This window comes from Balaenoptera borealis (genome assembly GCF_965194805.1).
Source record: "Balaenoptera borealis genome assembly, chromosome: 3".
Lineage (NCBI taxonomy): Eukaryota > Metazoa > Chordata > Mammalia > Artiodactyla > Balaenopteridae > Balaenoptera > Balaenoptera borealis.
The window spans coordinates 120,557,869-120,577,918 of record NC_138866.1 but is presented as its reverse complement, the minus strand read 5'-3'; the positions used below and the strand labels follow the sequence as shown (position 1 = coordinate 120,577,918).

The window sequence follows — 20,050 nt, the reverse complement described above, 5'->3', positions numbered from 1 at the left end:
ATGGAAACCAGCCTAGAAACTACTTTCTTCATCAAAGGTGTAGAAGTCTTGCTCAATTTCAACCACTCCCAACCCAGTTCAAAGATTTCCGGCAAGCAGATGAATGAAAAGTTAATATTTAATAGAACATCTTACTGCCAAAAAAGCTACCTGGGGCATCTAGTTTAGAGAGTAATTCTTTCATGGATAGAGATCTTATGCCATCTCTAGCTTCATACCTTTGAAAACACCTTTTACCTATGTTTTCTAAATATTCATCAACCATAGACTTATAAAGCATTCGGTGTAAACTTCTGGGTGAAATAAAAAACAACCAAAACTCTTCTATTGGTCTCACTAAGATTTTTGACCTTGAGATATTTTTAAGCACCAGAGTTCCCCAGTCATCTACTGAAAATCAAAATCATGGCAGACACTCTCAAACACATATGTACAACTATTAGCCTCAAGCCAATCTGAAACTATGTTAGATACAGAGAAGTTAGCAGATAGGCTGCTATTTCAATAGTAGGCAAAAATGGAAGGACCTAACATAGAACCTTAGACATTCTCCCCAATTGAGGCTGGGGAGGAAAAGAAAGAGTTGGTGGACTACTGATAAGACTTGGTAAGTAAATGAATTTGGTTGCTCCCTAAAATAAGGGTATCAAAAAAGCTAGTTCAACCTTAAATTGTATTATGGAATACAATATCTAGTAGCAAGGAGGTGATGTTTTTGCTCTGTTCTGTACTGGTGACATGGTATCAGTAATACTTTTCAGTTCTGAGCACCACACCACATTCTCTGAAGGTCAAAATCTTTTTAATTTTTGCCAATATGATGGTGGGGAAAATGGTATCTTTTAAATTTGTATTTTTCTGACTGCTAGTAAAATTGACTATCTACTGATGAAGAAATGCAAATAGCTAATAAACTCCTGTGAACTGCCTGTTGGCAGTCTTTATCAGCTTTCTTTAGGTTATTTCTTTTTAAAAAAATCTCTTTCTGAAAGGTCTCTTTATTTTAATGATTCTGACCCTTTCTCAGTTATGTGTTACAAATATTTTCTCCCGGTCTATCATCTGCACAGGGTTTTCCTATAACTTTTTAAAAAATGTGTATGTTGTCAGAATTTGTTGGTTTTTGCTTGACATGCCATTTTCTCTTTTTCCTAAGATAGTCTCTCCCATCAGAGATAATACAAACGCTATCCCATATATTCTTCACCTTTTCACATTTAGACCTTTGAATTGAAGTAGAGATCCAACTTTATTTCCTTCCACTTAAAAGTCTTTTGTACCAATACCCTTTAATAAATAAAACACTTTTTCCCTCTGAATTGAAGTACCACTTTGATAATATTTTAAAGTTCCATAATTACTTGTAACAGCTGGATCTTATTCCTTTCTATTGTCTAGTCTATTCTTGGGCCAATGCCATGCTGTTTCGATTAGAGAAGGTTATTTAATTTTAATATCTGGGGTTCTTCACTCTTACTCTTTTCTCAGTTTTCTAGAATGTATTCACTTAAAGGGCATTTTCTTTAGGCACAGATGATAAGATGGAACAGGATACAAAGTACCAGATGTATGTGTTATCCTGTAACTAAAAACTGCAGTTAATTAAGCTAATAGACAGAGTCTTAATTAGATTCCATACAATGAATAAAAACAAAGAGTAGAAATTAACTGCATGGACAAATGTAACTAATACATATGGCAGACACTATGCCTCCCATTTGAGGCTAATAACAAGGTACCTTACTCTGGAGGAAACTGAGGCACAGGTAGAAAAATGGAGAGAGTATCAGGCCAAGAACCTGACTAACAAAAAAAAAACAAAAAGAGAAAACATCCACCAAGGGAGGCACAGAAGCCAAGTAAGAGGGAGTTCACTAATATTTTACTTGTCCAGTTCCATTTACATAGAGGTAAAGAAATTGGTCATTCTACCACTGGTCTAATCCTACTTTCTATCTAGCCAGAGCAATGGTTGAGCTCAAGTGAGGTAACAGTTATATGAACTCTAAGGCCTGCTCTTTTGATTTTTCAGAGATTATGAATCCACCCACAAACAGCAATACAGAATATAAACATTCTATGCCTCTGCCAGCACAGAACCCCAATGTGCTCCCCAATTCCTATCAAACAGAGTAGGAATGTGACTACTTTCCACTCTGAAACCCACAAAATGTACCAAGAGAAAGAAACCTTCATATAAAACACGAGATCACCGCAAACCATGTATCAGGAAGTATTCTATCAAATACAATACACTTTGAGACAACTTGATAATGAATATCATGAGTTAATATATACCTCTACATATCCAAGCAGTGTTGGCTTTCCCTAAAAGTAACAGAGAAGATCTTAAAGATTTTTATTTGAAACAAAGACAGATTTGCAGACAATTCATAGGAGAGAGAGCAAATGTTCCTCTGAGGGTACATTTCCATATGGAGGAAGAACAAGGGAGATGGGGAGATTATGTGTACATGCCATGGTCATTTTCTTTGACTTCCAAATCAGAGAACCTATAAGGGAGATGCTGCGATGGTCAGCATTAGTTGAAAAGAAAGAAATCATCAAATCAAACAGGTGTTATGTTGAGAGCCACAGTGCACTCCTTCCTAGGAGATCTATTCACCCTAAAGGAGGGAACACCAATGCTTAGGATATGTGGTTCTGGGTCAGAGAAAGAGAAAGCATTTTTGAGACAAGAAAAATGAACTGAACCTTCCAGATGCCATAGATCACACCCTTCCCTACCCTACACTACAGATAATAACAACAATAACTAACTTTGAGTTTTTACCATATTCTAGTCACTATTCTCGGAGTTTTACAAGCATTACTCTTCTAGTCCTGAAAACAACTCCAATGAGGTAAGTACTCTTATTATCTCCACTTTACAGATGAGAAAAATGAAGCTCAGAGAAGTAAATTTCCTATAGTTATATAGCTAGGAAGTATAAGACCCAGCATTTGAACTCAAGTAGCCCATTTACTTTTAACTATTATGGTGTATTGCCTCTTCCACATTAACGTTTAACAATTACAAACCCATAAAGTACATAGGATTTTTAAGATTTATAAAGGAAATATTTGCATACCTTGTACTGTAAGCTCTGCTTGAGCTTCAATTGTCTCATTTCCATTATCAGCTATACAAAAATAAGTGCCAGCATCATCCTCGGTGACATCACTGATCTCCAGACTACCACCTGCCAGCAATACCAATCTTTCAGAGCTGCATTAAAAAATATTGATACATTTCAGAACCAGGAAAATAATATCTGAAAAACACTCCACATAAAACAGATAAAACACTTCGACAGTATTATTTATACAGCTATAGATGGACTGAGACCAACATAAAATATCAGAATTTAATTTAGTCCAATTTGCTTTGCTCGTATTTTACATGCATAAATATCACAAATACAAATCAAAATGTTACAATGAATTATCTCCGACACTTTAATTATTCTCAAAGGGATACCATTTTTGTGACCAATTCCACTCCCCACAATCCATCTCTGCTTCTTTACTCTGCCCAGTGTTTTTTTTTTGCAAATTACGTAATTTTCAAGTCTGGTATCAATCTGAGAGTCACACCACCACACCTATGCCATACTCAAATGACTAACAGAGAGGGCAAATGTCAGATCAGAAACAGTAAGTCATGGGGTCACAGTGCCTACTGAAAGTTTCCGACGGTGGCTTGGCTAGGAAAGGGAGGAAAAGAGGAAGGGAAGGGAGAGAGAACAGTTGCCAGAGAGCAGCTTCCTGGGTGTGGTAGCTGGGCATGAACCAGCCACCATCACGCCATTATCAACAAGGATGCTGATCATTACTAACCCAGCTCTACAGAGTGACTTAAGTCTATTTAAAGAAAATATATATTTTTTATTTTTGTACAGGTAAAGTATTTTTATAAAGGAATTTTGCTATATGTAACACTGAGATGTATTATATATTATTTGAAGTTATCCTTGGAAAGGAAAATAACTACCAGAAGAAAATCTCATTTCCTCTCCCCACTCCCTCCTTCCCTTTTTCTCTCCCTCAAAGAGAATATTTAAAAAGAAAGCCAAATGATCCTATAACATCAAGGAAGAAATCATAAACCAACATTCTGATGAAATTTTTATAAAGTGAATAAGTTTAGTTAAATTTGGAGATTTTAGAGAGTTACAATTTTATTTTTACTTTGAGGTTCTACATCTAACTGATTTTCATAGGTAGATTTCTCTCTCAAATCTTAATATTGTTATATTTCCTGTCTGTATCTATGCTCAACAAAAAAGTTCTGATTACAATTTGGTTTTTCATATGGAATTCTTGACAGGGAAAAAAGTCAGAGGAAACGACTATTCAGTCTGTGCCACACTTAATAATTCTCATTGTAAGTAAAGTGCTATCTTGGCCTAAGTTTCAGTACACTGTGGGTTTGGGTAATTAGTCTTCCTGAATCTGATAGGCAAGATTAAGTTTCTGGACAAAGAAAGGAAAACCAGAATCAGATTTGGTGACTTCTCTAAGAAATACCCTGCAAGATCATGACTAAACTTTATCAAGTGGCCTTCCAATGTGAACTATCTTAATTATACCCTCAAATTACAACTTTATGTGATAGAGAAGCCAGACAACATATAATGGAAGAAAGCAAGAATGACTGGGATAAAAGAAACAGAGATAAGACAGGGTTTGGGTGCCTCATAAAATAAATTTACAAAAATTAATATCCTACATATTACTCTTGGACAAAATCACAACTAAGTTTCATAAATGGAAAACAATGTTCACAAAAGGGAAACCAGCACTATACACATATGATACCCAGCTGAGAGGAACATAATTTGAAACACTAGTTGGTATGGTACTTTTGAAATTGAGGTATAGCAATTTATATCTAATAGTTACACTAAAAAATATTCCTGACACTTGCTATGCCTCATATTTGCCATAACTGAGTACAAGTACAAGAGAAGTCAATCGTTCTTAATGGATCTTATTTTACTTCCCTTAAAAGAAGGCTGGGAGGAAGAACGTACACTAGCTTATCAGAATGCACTTAACTTGTTCACCTAACATATGGTGGCTTATACTAAAATGGCAATCAAGCTTTTAAAGCTCCAAAATTCAAAAATGCAGGCAACAGAAACAATAAGTGAAAAAGCAATCATGGTCAATGGACCCAAACTGAGTGTTGCTGGACACAGGAGTGTATGTATATATGTGTCTCTGAGTAGCCGGGGGTCAGTTGAGGAGAGCTTGGTGTGCTAAGGCAGGGGTCCCCAACCCCCGGGCCGCAGACCAGGACCGGGACCAGTACCGGTCCGTGGCCTGTTAGGAACCAGGCCGCACAGCAGGAGGTGAGGGGCGGGTGAGCAAGCGAAGCTTCATCTGCTGCTCCCCATCGCTTGCACTACCCCCTGAACCATCCCCCCCGTTGCTTGCATTACCCCTGAACCATCCCACCGCCCCACCCTCCCTGGTCCGTGGAAAAACTGTCTTCCACGAAACCAGTCCCCTGGTGCCAAAAAGGTTGGGAACCGCTGTGCTCAGGAGACATTTCTTTAGCAAAAGGGAAAGGCTTTTGAGCAGATCAATAACAAGATCAGATTTAGTGAGGAAAAAAGAGGAGTAGGGAAAAGATTAGAAGTTGCAAAGTTAGTGTAATGGTTCAGAATTAAAGAGGATGAATTATGGCAGTAACCACAGGGGTAAAGAGAAGGCATAAAGTAATGACCACTCTTAAAAAGCTGGATGATGAAGTTAAGGAGAGGGATTATCATTCATTTAACAATTATTTATTGGTGTGCCTATATATATGTCAGGTAGCAGCTGGGATACTGCAGTGAACAAAAACAAAATCAGTACTGTCACGCAACTGAGTGGGAAAGACAGACATAAAAAATGGTAATTCTACAAAATGGTATACCAAAAGAACTTGCCAGGAAATTAGAAATAGACATTTCCCTGGAGAGAATGGAAAATAATAATATCGAGAGCACAAAAGGACTTCTTACACACCCTCTTCCTCTAAAACAGCAGGAAAGGAAGGGTAGGTGAAAGCTAATCTTACATGCTCTCATTTTTTTTTTCTTTAAACTTTTTATTTTGAGGTAACTGTAGACTCACATGCAGTACTAAGAAATAATACAAAGAGATCTCATGTACCCTTTACCTAGTTTCCCTCAACAGTAACATTTAGTAAAACTACAACCAGGGGGCTTCCCTGGTGGCGCAATGCAAATCAAAACTACAATGAGGTATCACCTCACACCAGTTAGAATGGGCATCACCAGAAAATCTACAAACAACAAATGCTGGAGAGGGTGTAGAGGAAAGGGAACCCTCTTGCACTGTTGGTGGGAATGTAAATTGATACAGCCACTATGGAGGTTCCTTAAAAAACTAAAAATAGAATTACCATATGACCCAGCAATCCCACTACTGGGCATATACCCAGAGAAAACCGTAATTCAAAAAGACACATGCACCGAATGTTCATTGCAGCACTATTTACAATAGCCAGGTCATGGAAGCAACCTAAATGCCCATCAACAGACGAATGGATAAAGAAGTTGTGGTACATATATACAATGGAATATTACTCAGCCATAAAAAGGAACGAAATTGAGTCATTTGTTGAGACGTGGATGGATCTAGAGACCGTCATACAGAGTGAAGTAAGTCAGAAAGAGAAAAACAAATATCGTATATTAACGTATGTATGTGGAACCTAGAAAAATGGTACAGATGAACCGTTTTGCAGGGCAGAAGTTGAGACACAGATGTAGAGAACAAACGTATGGACACCAAGGGGGGAAAACTGCGGTGGGGTGGGGATGGTGGTGTGCTGAATTGGGCGATTGGGATTGACATGTATACAGCGATGTGTATAGAATTGATGACTGATTAAAAAAACAAACAAAAAACATAAACAAACAAACAAAAACTACTACCAGGAGACTGACATTTCCACCACCACAAGGATCCCTCAAATTGTCCTTTTACATACAGCCACACCCACTTCCCTCCCTCTACCACCTCCTCATTAACCCCTGGCAATCACTAATCCGTTCTCCATTTCAATAATTTTGTCATTTCAAGAAGAATGTTACATAAATAGTCATACAATATGTAACCTCGGGGGATTGACTTTTTCCACTCAGTATAATTCTCTGGAGATTCATCCAGACTGTTGCAATTATCATTCCTTTTATTGCTTAAGAGTAATTCCATAGTATGGATAGACATCGTTTGTTTAACCATTCACTCAGTGAAGGACATCTGGGTTGTTTCTAGTTTGGGGCTATTATGAATAAAGCTGCTATAAATATACATGTACAGGTTTCTGTGTGAACATAAGTTCATTTCTATGGGATAAATGCCCAAGAATGTAAAATGTTAGGTCATACGGCAGTTGCAACATATTTTTTCAGAAACTGCCAAACAGTTTTTCAGAGTGGCTGTACCATTTCACATTCCTACCACCAATGTCAGAGTGATCCTGTTTCTCCACATATTTGACAGCATTTGGTAGTCACTTTTAAAAAAATTTTAGTATTCTGATAGGTATGTAGTGATATCTTGTAGTCTTAATTTGCAGTTCCTTAATGGCTAATGACGTTAAACAACTTTTCTTGTGCTTATTTGCCCTCTGTACATCTTTTTTGGTGAACCACCTATCCATACCTTCTGTCCATGTTCTAATTCAATTATATGCTTTTTTTAATACTGAGTTTTGAGACATCTTTACACATTTTAGATAATACTCCTTTGTTAGAGATGTGGTTTGCAAATATCTTCTCCACTCTGTAGCTCATCTTTTCATCCTCTTAACAGGGTCTTTCACAGAGCAAAAGGTTTTAATTTTGATGAAATCCAGTTTCAATTTTTCCTTTTATAGATTGTGCTTTTGGCGTAAAATCTAAGAACTGTTTGCCTAGGCCTTGATCCTGATTTTCTCTTATGTTTCTTTTCTAAAATTTCATGTTGCATATTTTACATTTAGGTCCATGATCTATTCTGAGTTAATTTTTTACATAACGTATGAGACTCAGCTTGAGGTTCAAGTTTTTGTCTATGGATGGGTGTCCAGTTATTCCAGTAGCATTTGTTGAACAGGCTACTTTTCCTCCACTGAATTGCTTTTGCATCTTTGTCAAAAATTAGTTGGAAATTTTTGTATGGATCTATATCTGGATTCTCTATTTTATCCCACTGAAATATTGGTCTATCTTTCCATAAACACCATATAGTCTTGATTACTGTAGATACATAGTAATTCTTAAAATCAAATAGACTGATTCTTCCCACTTTAAAAAAAAAAACTGTTTTCAGCTTCCCTGGTGGAGCAGTGGTTGAGAATGTGCCTGCTAATGCAGGGGACACGGGTTCGAGCCCTGGTCTGGGAAGATCCCACATGCTGCAGAGCAACTAGGCCCGTGAGCCACAACTACTGAGCCTGCGCGTCTGGAGCCTGTGCTCCACAACGAGAGGCCACGATAGTGAGAGGCCCACGCACCGTAACGAAGAGTGGCCCCACTTGCCACAACTAGAGAAAGCCCTCGCACAGAAATGAAGACCCAAAACAGCCAAAAATAAATAAATAAATAAAAAACAAAACAAAACAAAACTGTTTTAACTACTCTAGTTCCTTTGCTTTTCCATATAAATTTTAGAATAATTTAACCTATATTTACAAAAAATCTTATTGGGATTTTTGACAAGAATTGAGTTAACCTGTATATAAATTTGAAGAGAACTGACATTTTTACTATGCTGAGTCTTCTAATCCATGGACATGGTATGTCTCTCCCTTTATTTAGCTCTTCTTTGATTTCTTTCTTTAGCATTTTATAGTTTTTAGTATACAAATTTAGCAAGTTTTGTTAATTGACACTTAAGATGTGAGTGACTGCAAATGCTACTGTATTTGCAATTTGTGTTCACATGTTCATTGCTAGAATACAGAAATACAATTGATTTTTATGTTTATCTTGTATCTTGTGACATTATTGAACTCACTTCTTAGTTATAAGTTTTGTGGATTCCTTAGGATTTTCTACATAAACATAGCTGCAAATAGGGACTATTATATGTCTTCCTTTCTGACCTATATGCCTTTTTTTTTGTCTTATTGAACCGGCTAGAACTTCCAGCACTGTGATGGTGAACTTCCTTAACTGGTTCCTCATCTTAATGGGGAAGTACTGTCGTTTGCCATTAACTATAATGTTAGTTGTAGGTTTTTGTAGATGCGCTGAAGTTATTTTTCTAAGGGTTGTTTTTTCTTTTTAACATAATGAATGGGTGTTGAATTTTGTCAGTAGCTTTTTCTCCACTGATTAATCTGATCAGGTTTAGGTTTTTCTTTTTTTTCTTTAATTCTGGTGGATTGTACTGATTAATTCGGGGATACTAAGTCAGCCTTGCATCCCTGGAACAAACCACACTTACAGTACATATAACTTTTTATTTATTGCTGAATTCTATTTGCTAATATTTTGTTAAGAATTTTTATGTTCATATTCATGGGGGATACTACTCTGCTGTGTTTCCTTTTTGTACTATCTTTCTCTGGTTTTGTTATCAGGGTAATAATAGCTTCAATTCCTTCTCTTCTATTTTTCGGAAAGATTGTGTAGAATTGGTTTTAATTCTTTAAACACTGGTAGAATTCTCCAATAAAACTATCCGGACTTGCAGACTTTTGGGAGGGTTTTAAAATTACAAATTTAATCTACTTAAGAGTAAGAGGGTTACTCAATTTATCTATTTCATATTGGGTTAGATGTGGTAGTTTGTGTTTTAGAGGAAATGGTTTGTCTAAGTCATCAAACTTACATGATGTATAGTTGTGTATAGTATTCCCTTATTATCCTTTTGATGTTTGCAGGGTCCGTAGTGGCATTCCTGGTTCAGTCCTAATACTGATCATTTGTGTCTTCTCCCTTTTTTTTTCCAGTCCACTGATTCTTTCCTCTGTCCCATCAGTCTCTTGCTGAGCTCATCTATTGAGTTTTTCTTTATTTTGGTTACTGTCTTTGTTCAAAATTTTCCATTTAGTTCCATTTATATTGGAGTATAATTGCTTTACAATGTTGTGTTAGTTTCTGCTGTACAACAAAGTGAATCAGCTATATGTATACATATATCCCCATATCCCCCTCCTTTGAGCCTCCCTATCCCACCCCTGTAGATCATCACAAAGCATCAAGCTGATCTCCCTGTGCTATGCAGCAGCTTCCCACTAGCCATCCATTTCACATTTGGTAGTGTATATATGTAAATGCTACTCTTTCACTTCATCCCAGCTTCCCCTCTGCCCCCCCCACCGCAGGTCCTCAAGTCCATTTCTACGTCTGCATCTTTATTCCTGCCCTGTGACTAGGTTCATCAGTACCGTTTTTTTAGATTCCCTATATGTGCGTTAGCATACAGTATTTGGTTTTATCTTTCTGACTTACTTCACTCTGTATGACAGACTCTAGGTCCATCCACCTCATTACAAATAATTCAATTTCGTTCCTTTTTATGGCTGAGTAATATTCCATTGTATATATGTTCCACATCTTCTTTATCCATTAATCTGTCGATGGACATTTAGGTTGCTTCCGTGTCCTGGCTGTCGTAAACAGTGCTGCAGTGAACACTGTGGTACATGTAACTCTTTGAATTATGGTATATGCCCAGTAGTGGGATTGCTGGGTCATATGGTAGTTCTATTTTTAGTTTCTTAAGGAACCTCCATACTGTTCTCCATAGTAGCTGTATCAATTTAAATTCCCACCAACAGTGCAAGAGGGTTCCCTTTTCTCTGCACCCTCTCCAGCATTTATTGTTTGCAGATTTTTTGATGATGGCCATTCTGACCGGTGTGAACTGATACCTCATTGTAGTTTTGATTTGCATTTCTCTAATGATTATTGATGTTTAGCATCTTTTCATGTGTTTGTTGGCAACCTGTATGTCTACTTTGGAGAAATGTTTATTTAGGTCTTCCGCCCATTTTTGGATTGGGTTTTTTTTGCGATACTGAGCTGCATGAGCTGCCTGTATGTTCTGGAGATTAATCCTTTGTTGTTTCATTTGCAATATCTTCTCCCATTCTGAGGGTTGTCCTTTTGTCTTGTTTATGGTTTCCTTTGCTGTGCAAAAGCTTTTAAATTTTATTAAGTCCCATTTGTTTATTTTTGTTTTTATTTCCATTACTCTAGAAAGTGGGTCAAAAAAGATCTTCCTGTGGTTTATGTCAAAGAGTGTTCTGCCTACGTTTTCCTCTAAGAGTGTGACAGTGTCTGACCTTACATTTAGGCCTTTAATCCATTTTGAGTTTATTTTTGTGTATGGTGTTAGGAAGTGTTCTAATTTTATTCTCTTACATGTAGCTGTCCAGTTTTCCCAGCACCACTTATTGAAGAGGCTGCCTTTTCTCTTTTGTATATTCTTGCCTCCTTTGTCAAAGATAAGGTGACCATATGTGTGTGGGTTTGTCTCTGGGTTTTCTATCTTGTTCCATTGATTTATATTTCTGTTTTTTGTGCCAGTACCATACTGTCTCGATTACTGTAGCTCTGTAGTACAGTCTGAAGTCAAGGAGCCCGATTCCTCCAGCTCCATTTTTCTTTCTCAAGATTGCTTTGGCTATCCGTGGTCTTCTGTGTTTCCATACGAATTGTAAAATTTTTTGTCCTAGTTCTGTGAAAAATGCCATCAGTAATTTGATAGGGATTGCATTGAATCTGTAGATTGCTTTGGGTAGTATAGTCATTTTCACAATGTTGATTCTTCCAATCCAAGAACATGGTATATCTTTCCATCTGTTTGTATCGTCTTTGATTTCTTTCATCAGTGTCTTACAGTTTTCTGCATACACGTCTTTTGCCTCCTCTAAGATCAGGAACAATATAAGGGTGCCCACTCTCACCACTATTATTCAACATAGTTTTGGAAGTTTCAGCCACAGCAATCAGAGAAGAAAAAGAGATAAAAGGAATCCAAATTGGAAAATAAATAAGACTGTCACTGTTTGCAGATGACATGATACTATACATAGAAAATCCTAAAGATGCCACCAGAAAACTACTAGAGCTAATCAATGAATGTAGCAGGATACAAAATTAATGCACAGAAATCTCTTGCATTCCTATACACTAACAATGAAAAATCAGAAAGAGAAATTAAGGAAACACTCCCATTTATCACTGCACCAAAAAGAATAATATACCTAGGAATAAACCTACCTAAGGGTGCTCTAAAAATCTCTGTCAGGTAATTCAAAAACCTGTCATCTCAGTGTTGGCATCAATTGACTGTCTTTTCTCTTTTGAGATTTTCCTCGTTCTTGGTATGAATGAGTGATTTTCAACTGAAATCTGGATATTTGGGGCATCATATTATGAGACTCTGTATTTTACTAAACCTTTTGTTTTCAGCTGGCTTCTTCTGACACCCAGAGGAAAGGGGAGGTGCCACCTCATTATGTCAGGTGGAGGTAGAAGTCCAGGTTCTACACTCAGTCTCCACTGATACCTGACGGGGAAGGGGGGACTCCTCTTTACCCCTGAGCAGGGTTGGGAGTTCTGGCTCCTCACCAGGCCTCCACTGATACTGCCCCCCTGGCTGGGTGCAGTAAGAGTAACTCATTACTGTTCCCCACACGGCATCCAATGACACCATGAAGAGAGGGTGTCGATGCTACACGGTGCTGAAAGTCCTGACTCTCCACAGGCCTCCTCTGATACCACTCCAGTGGAAAAGGGAAGTTGGGAAGGAGTGTCTCTTATTGCCAGGTGGGATAAAAGTCCAGGCTCCCCGTGTGTCTCCACTGATACAGCAGGGGTGGGGGCCTCAATACTTCCCAGTTGGGATGAAAATCTTGGCTCTCTACTTAGCCTCTGACACCATATAGCAGGGAGGATGGGAGACCTCATTACAACCTGGTGAGGGTGGAAGTCTAGGCCTCCCACTTGGCCTTTGCTGGCATAGGAGAGGATGGAGCCACAGTTTCTTATGTGGTGTTTGGCTGGAGTAGGAGTGATTATAGTCTAACAGTTTTTATCTTGCCAGGCTGCCTCTTTCCTGGTCTTTTGGCTAGAGAGAGCACACCTTTGGTAGAGGTTTTCTGTTTATGCCTAGTGGTGTTTCCAAGTTATCAGCTTCTTCAGCTCAAGCTGGGACATACGAGGAAAAAACAAAAACCAGGGAACACACCATCATGGTGTTCCTTAGGTCTAAAGACCCCTAGCCAGTCAATCTTCCTCTCTCCACCTTTCAGAGTCTTCTTATGTTTGTTTTACATATAAGGGCCAGAGTTTTTAGTTGTATTTAGCAGGAAGAATACAGAAAAATACTACTCAATCTTCCCAGAAATGGAAGTCCTCTACTTGTTTTTTAAATACTCTAATTTTTCTACTATTGTCAATTGTAATAACATTAAGCATCTTTATAACTATAACCTGTTCTTTTGCAGCTGGGTTCTAATCTATCATTCCACTAAAACATAACATTATTTAATTACTAAATTACATTTTCCTGTCAGTCACCTTGCACTTTGGCATCTGTGTTTTCTAAATTCTCCCCCTTTCAAATAAAACTACTTAATTAATGGGATACATTTCCACCACCACCCCCACTTCAATACCTATGCTTGGTTTGGATCTGAACAAATCTGATCAAAAGATTAAGTAAATATATCAATTCTTAAGACATTTATAAAAGCCATGGAAATGTTTTAAAATATTCACTTTCAAAGAGGTCTTAAAATTAACGATAGGGCTTCCCTGGTGGCGCAATGGTTGAGAATCTGCCTGCTAATGCAGGGGACACGGGTTCGAGCCCTGATCTGGGAAGATCCCACATGCCACGGAGCAACTAGGCCCGTGAGCCACAACTACTGAGCCTGCGTGTCTGGAGCCTGTGCTCCGCAACAAGAGAGGCCGCGACAGTGAGAGGTCCACGCACCGCGATGAAGAGTGGCCCCCGCTTGCCGCAACTAGAGAAGGCCTGCGCACAGAAACGAAGACCCAACACAGCCAAAAATAAATAAATAAATAAATAAATAAATAAAATTTAAAATAAAATAAAATTAATGATAGAGAAGGATGTCTAATAATTTAAGATTTTTTTTACTAGAGCCAGCCCAGTTACTACCTGGATTTCTAGCCACTTTTTTCTTTCAATTTCTAAATTTCTTTCTAATTTGAGATCTAAACAATTTATTAACTAAGGTCTATCTACATATCTCATAAGGCTCTGGGAGAAACAGAGATATTTTGAGTAATTACCTGCATCTAACCTGAAGCACTCTTGTGTTCCATTCACCTACTTACATTTTCCTATACTACATTCAGATATTCAACCAAAATATATTGGTCACCACTATCCCTACCCAATTATATGCCAAGCACTGTGCCAGGGTCTGGAAACATCAATGTGAACAACATCAACACTGTCCTGCTCTTATATTCTTCTGAAGCTTCCTGAGACAGTGATATATCAAAGCAATGCTTCTCAGACTTTTCTACCATATAACCCAAGTATTCAGAAGCCTACAAAACTCAAGGTTGGAAACAGTCTACTCAATCTTATGTCTCCTATTTATCCTTAAAATTCAGAGTAATATTACTAGGAAATTACTAAATTTGTCTTAATTTTCTTCATAGCACTTATCATAAACTAAAATTTCATATGTTCATATGATTATTGCCTGACTCTTGAGCACTGGAATATGAGCTCTGTAAGAGCAAAAACCTCTATCTGGTTCACTACTCTATTCCCTGCTAGAATAGGGCCTAACATAATCAGCATTCAATAAATATTTGTTGAATAATTACTGAATAAACAAATGAGAAACACAGAAATTCTCACTTCTATTTCTTACCTAAGAAATCAAACTCTTATATCATTATTTATCTTCAGAATGTACTTCTATGATTATAAAATATAAAAGTTTTAAAAATAACCTATCTCAGCTTTCCCATTCCTGATACTTTGTTCTAACATGCAGCCAATTAAAATTTCTTCTCTAAGAGCTTGAAATTTGTATCCCCTATTTTAAGGTTCCTTATGTTTCAGGTAGCGTAAGTTTAAAATAATTCCCTTGAAGTCTTAGAAATTCTTTGCATAATATTTAGCTGGGAAAAAGAGTGGGGAAAAAAGGAGGTAAAATACAGGCAGAAGTTGGTGACTGCATAGGTGTTCAGCAAGAAATCAGATGATACTGAAGATGATACTATCAGTTTTGCTAATGGAACATGTGAGGAACAATCTGATTGTATTCTAGCATCCCCACTGATCAGTAAAGGTTGATCACCAAGCTGACTAGTCAGATATCCCTTTCCATGTCTTATTTACTGAACGACACAAATTAAGATTATCGCTTAGTTTAAATTACTCAACTGGGAAGCTCTATACTTGCTCTGTCCAAATCAATAGCCACTAGCCACATGTGGCTACTGACACTTGAAATGTGGCCAGACTGACTCAGGAACAGAATATTAATTTTATTTAATTTTTATTTAAATGTAAAAGTTGAAGCAGCATTAAACACAAACTTCACTGTTTTGGTAGAACTAAATTTCCCTTTCACCTGTACACTGTATAAATTAGTATATTTAGTAGTGCATGTATACTAGAAATTTTAAAATTATATATGTGGCTTACATCACATTTCTATTGGAAAGCACTGCTCTAGGACAATGGTTCTCAACTGGGGACAATTTTGTTCCCCAAGAGACATCTGGCAATATCTAGAAACATTTTTGGTTGTCACAGCTTGGGAGTGCTATTGCATCTCATGGGCAAAGGCCAGGGATGTTACTAAACATCCTACAATGCACAAAATGACTTTGTTTTGTAAACAAAATATACCTAACTACCACCACCACCACCACCTCAGTTCTCTTACCAGAATACAACTGAGAAAAGTGTCCATTACCTAAGGAAGTAATGAGGGGGGTTGGGAGAGATGACAGGGTGGTTGATGTCAACAGAAAAGGCTGGTGTGTAAGATGAAAAATTTGTGATCATAGAAGGAAGCTGGTATGATTTTAAAAGGCAAAAACAAAAGAATGAGGAATACCTTTTCTTTTACTGTTTAAGTAAAGGAAAACACTACTATCGACAAAATGCATATGAGAATAAGTGAGACGTCTCAGGTAGTCAGGATCAGAAACTCTTGCAACAATTTAGGGAAGGAGGTCCTAAGGCCTGAATTTAAGTGTACTGCAGCTCAGAAAAAAACCAATGGAATAATTATCCCTTAATATCTTAAAAGCATTTTTTTCTTTAAACATCCTAATCATATACAGCAATATAAACATATTTCAAGAATGATAAATGAGCATCATGATGTAGTTAAATAAAAATGAAAGATATAATCATTTTAAAGTTAATCAATAGTCCCAAATAAGATCAGACCAAGTCTCACACTAAGGCTGAAAAGGCTTTTAGGCAGACATTTTTACCTTTCTGTGTCAAGTGCTTCCTCATTTTTCATCCATCTAATGGTTGGAGTAGGAAGTCCCGAAGCAATACATGGTAACACTGCACTCTGACCAATGACTCTGACTAAGGAAGAAGGTTGTTTCAAAAATACCAAGTTTGATGTAACCTCAGGATCTAAAAAAAAAAAAAAAATTAAACAAAAGACAATAATTAAGAACACTTTATCACTTTAATGATAAAGAATGGCAAATTCCTATTCAGTCTGTGTGGCTTTATACAACAAAATAGTTTAAGCAAAAGTGACAAGAAAATTCCATTTAAATTAGCAAACATTTCTTAATAATTTCCATGTGCAAAACTTTGTGCTAGGCTCTCTGGGGACCTTAAAGATGTATAGGTTATAACTCCTGCTTTCAATGTGCTTACTGGTCACCTGAGTGAGATCTGACATGAATCCCCTTCATTTTAAAAGATAACATAAAGTAAATGCTTCATGAGTGGTACAAATAGAAAAAAGACTGAGCAAGCTCAGGACCCTTAGCAGTATCCTCCCCACTCACAGGGTTTTTCCTTCCCTACACCTGTGTGTTACTTCTGAAACTCTTTGATCTTCATCGCTTTGACTTTCTCACTTAGACTGTCAAACCTTTGATTTTATAATGGTGCAACTAACAGGCTACCACTATACATGTATTCACTTCATACAGCTGCCCTCTTATGAGCATATGAAAAGGCCATACGCGTAGGGTAGAAGATAGGGTTCTCTACTAGATGGGGGTGATATTTCTAATGTTAAGTTTTGAGAAAAAAGACTGTTCTCAGGCAAAAAGATGTGACTCTTATCCCCATACTCTTAGAAAAAGATGTTCTATAGCCATGGTAACAACCACCAGAGCTGGCTTTAAACTTGTGTAACCAACAGATGACAGTTCTGTAGCTATGGTAACAAGTAAACACCGTCTAATAGTTCAGTACAACTCGCTTCAGTGAACATGCCTTTGAAAGCCAACCAATGAGTTTAACCAATGCCTTTAAAAGTCAGCCATTAAGTGGTGGAATCCCTTGCTTCTAAGGCTGACACTGCTCTCATCTCTGTAACCAACCACAAAACATGCTTCTATTACTGACATCAACCCATCCCAGCCTCCTAACCAACACACCAAGAACAATGTCTTCCCAAAAATTTTACAGGAGATTAGCAGTTTGCATTATTCAAGACAACTATGCTTCACAAGCATAGCTCTCCCTTAAGTAAACAAAACATTCTGTACTTTTTGTTTCAGATATTTCATGGTGGCTCATCCTTTTGACACCAAGAATCTTATTTACTTGAATCTGGTTTTAGGATTTGCTTGACTGCTACCACAGATTTAGAGAAAAAAATATGCCCTCTGTCACATAAAAGCAAGTCAGGAAGTAGGCAGGAAGACATCTCTATATAGCAATAGTTCTTTTTCACCTTGAACTATTTACCTAGAATTAATCAAATTTTGATCAAAACAAACAAATCTGTACAAATATTTATTGGCTTCTATGTGCCAGTTACCATTCTCGGCAGCAGACAAAATTCCCTGCCCTAGTTGAGCTTACATACTAATAAGGGGAGAGAGACAACAAATAAAAGATACAGTATGTCAGATGGTGATATGTTCTCAAGTAAAATGAAGGGGGAAGGAGAAAGCGCTGGGGCACAAATGGAAGACTGTTGTTTTAAACAGTGGTCAAAGAAAGCTTCACTGATAAAGTGGTATTTGAGCAGAGAGGTAAGACAGTGAGTCAGACAGAGATATCTGAGGGAAGAGGATTCCAGGCAGAGAAAATGGCAAGTAGAAAGACCCTAAAGCAAGAGCATGTTTGGAGTGTTCTAAAAACATAAGGTGGCAACAATCACAGAGTGAGGGAGAGAAGGGTATGAGATATAAGAAGAGAGATGGGGGAGGGAGGTGGCATTAAGGTTATACAAAACCTTACAGGCCAAGGACTTTTAACATTTGCTCTGAGATGGGAAACCATTAGGAGGTTTTGCGCAAACATGTGACATGATCTAATAAACATCTTAAAAGATAACTGTGGCTGCTGAGCTGAGAATACACTGGGATAGGAATGATAAGGGCAAGAACGATGATGACAAAGAAAGAAACCGCATTTTAAAAAATCAGTTCAAGGCCCATTAGGAATACTCTCAAGAGTGGCTGCTCATAACATTGGATAACATTGGCCTCCCTCTGCAAGCCAATCCATAGGCTAAAAACATTCCTACAAAATGGTTATATATAAAAACTGTCCAAACAATGTAGGGATGGTCCAACTCAGATTTGAAATGAGAAATATGGAAAGAATCAGGCATGTAGCAGTGGGAATAGAAGCTGAAAGGTCATGAAGCACCAAGAGGGTAGAGGGACTATGATGAGCCACAAGTGAGAGGACGTCATGAGAAAGCAGAAGTTACAGAGCTGAGAAAAGATGCACAAAACAGATTATGAGGAAAGCCAGTAAGGGCAGAAAGAATGAGAACCCACAAAGAGACAGAAAGACAGAAAGAGAAGCGTTCATTAAAAATGCGGGAGCATCACAAAGATCCAAGAACTCTTGCTCACCAGTGTCTCTAGAGATGCAGTACTAACAGCTACTACTCTGCCCATCCCTTATATGAACCAGCCTGAGTCTCTGATTCTTATAAGTAAAAAGACTTAACTATAAAAACAACCCTATTACAGGGAGGTAAGAGAACTATAAAAAGTATGCTATTGGGGGAGAGAGCAGAAGATAGAGGTTTGACAAAAGACACAGAGCTAATGTTTCTTTGGCCACGAAGAACGCCACAGATACTGAACATTATTGCTTGGTAAATTTTTACTGACCAACACATTTGCTAAAAATCTGTCTGGTATGTTTTCTTCTTTTCTCTCCCTGTAAGAAACTGAAACTCTTTATGCTGACATTAATATCTCACCCCATACCTGTAACAGTGTTTATTAAAAAAAATTCTAACAGAACAATTTTTATCCATTAATAAACATAAAACCATCAGTGCTGATAATAAACTAATACCTGGAAGAACTTTTAATTCAACTTCATCACTATACTTTGGTGGCCCACCACTTTCAACTATGCAGCGATAGAGTCCCCCATCTCCTTCAGTTGCGTTGCTGATAACCAGTGTTCCACTTGGAAGTTTGGTAAGTCTATCATCCAGAAGAAGAGGCTGTCTGTTCTGTTCCCACCTCACAAATGGGACCAAATCTGCATTAACTTCACAATTCAGAATCGCACTGTTCCCAACATAAACCGAAGAAGGTTCTGGTTGGCTGGAAAATCTTGGAAGACCTAGACAACAAAGAAAACGAGAAAATAAAAAGTAGTTAAATATTACTTTAAAATGTAGTCATAGGAACCAGGAGCAAGTCAGCCTGTGTGGCCACATGTGTAGTGGAACCAGGGTCAAGAAGGTCCATGGGTCAGGAAATTGGCTACATACAGGGATACAGATCAAGTAAATAAATGTACTAGGAATAACTGGAGTCAGATTCCTCACAGTTGAAGAAACAAGGTACAAATATTAATAGCAGAAGGGTAGAATAAATCCCATGGTATTGGACTAGAACAG

General features: G+C 37.6%; 1 protein-coding gene across 12 annotated transcripts in view; it reads right to left on the bottom strand.

Annotated features, from left to right (window-relative positions):
• The window catches only part of NEO1 (neogenin 1), a 248,171-nt gene that overhangs the window by 149,528 nt on the left and 78,593 nt on the right, over positions 1-20,050 (bottom strand). For all 12 annotated transcript variants that reach the window (XM_082386912.1, XM_082386910.1, XM_082386909.1 and 9 more), the window contains 3 exons: positions 19,495-19,770; positions 16,464-16,617; positions 3,093-3,229 (listed from right to left, as the gene is read on the bottom strand). In XM_082386912.1, the coding sequence (XP_082243038.1) occupies positions 3,093-3,229; positions 16,464-16,617; positions 19,495-19,770 (567 nt within the window). The remainder of the gene's footprint in view (positions 1-3,092; positions 3,230-16,463; positions 16,618-19,494; positions 19,771-20,050) is intronic.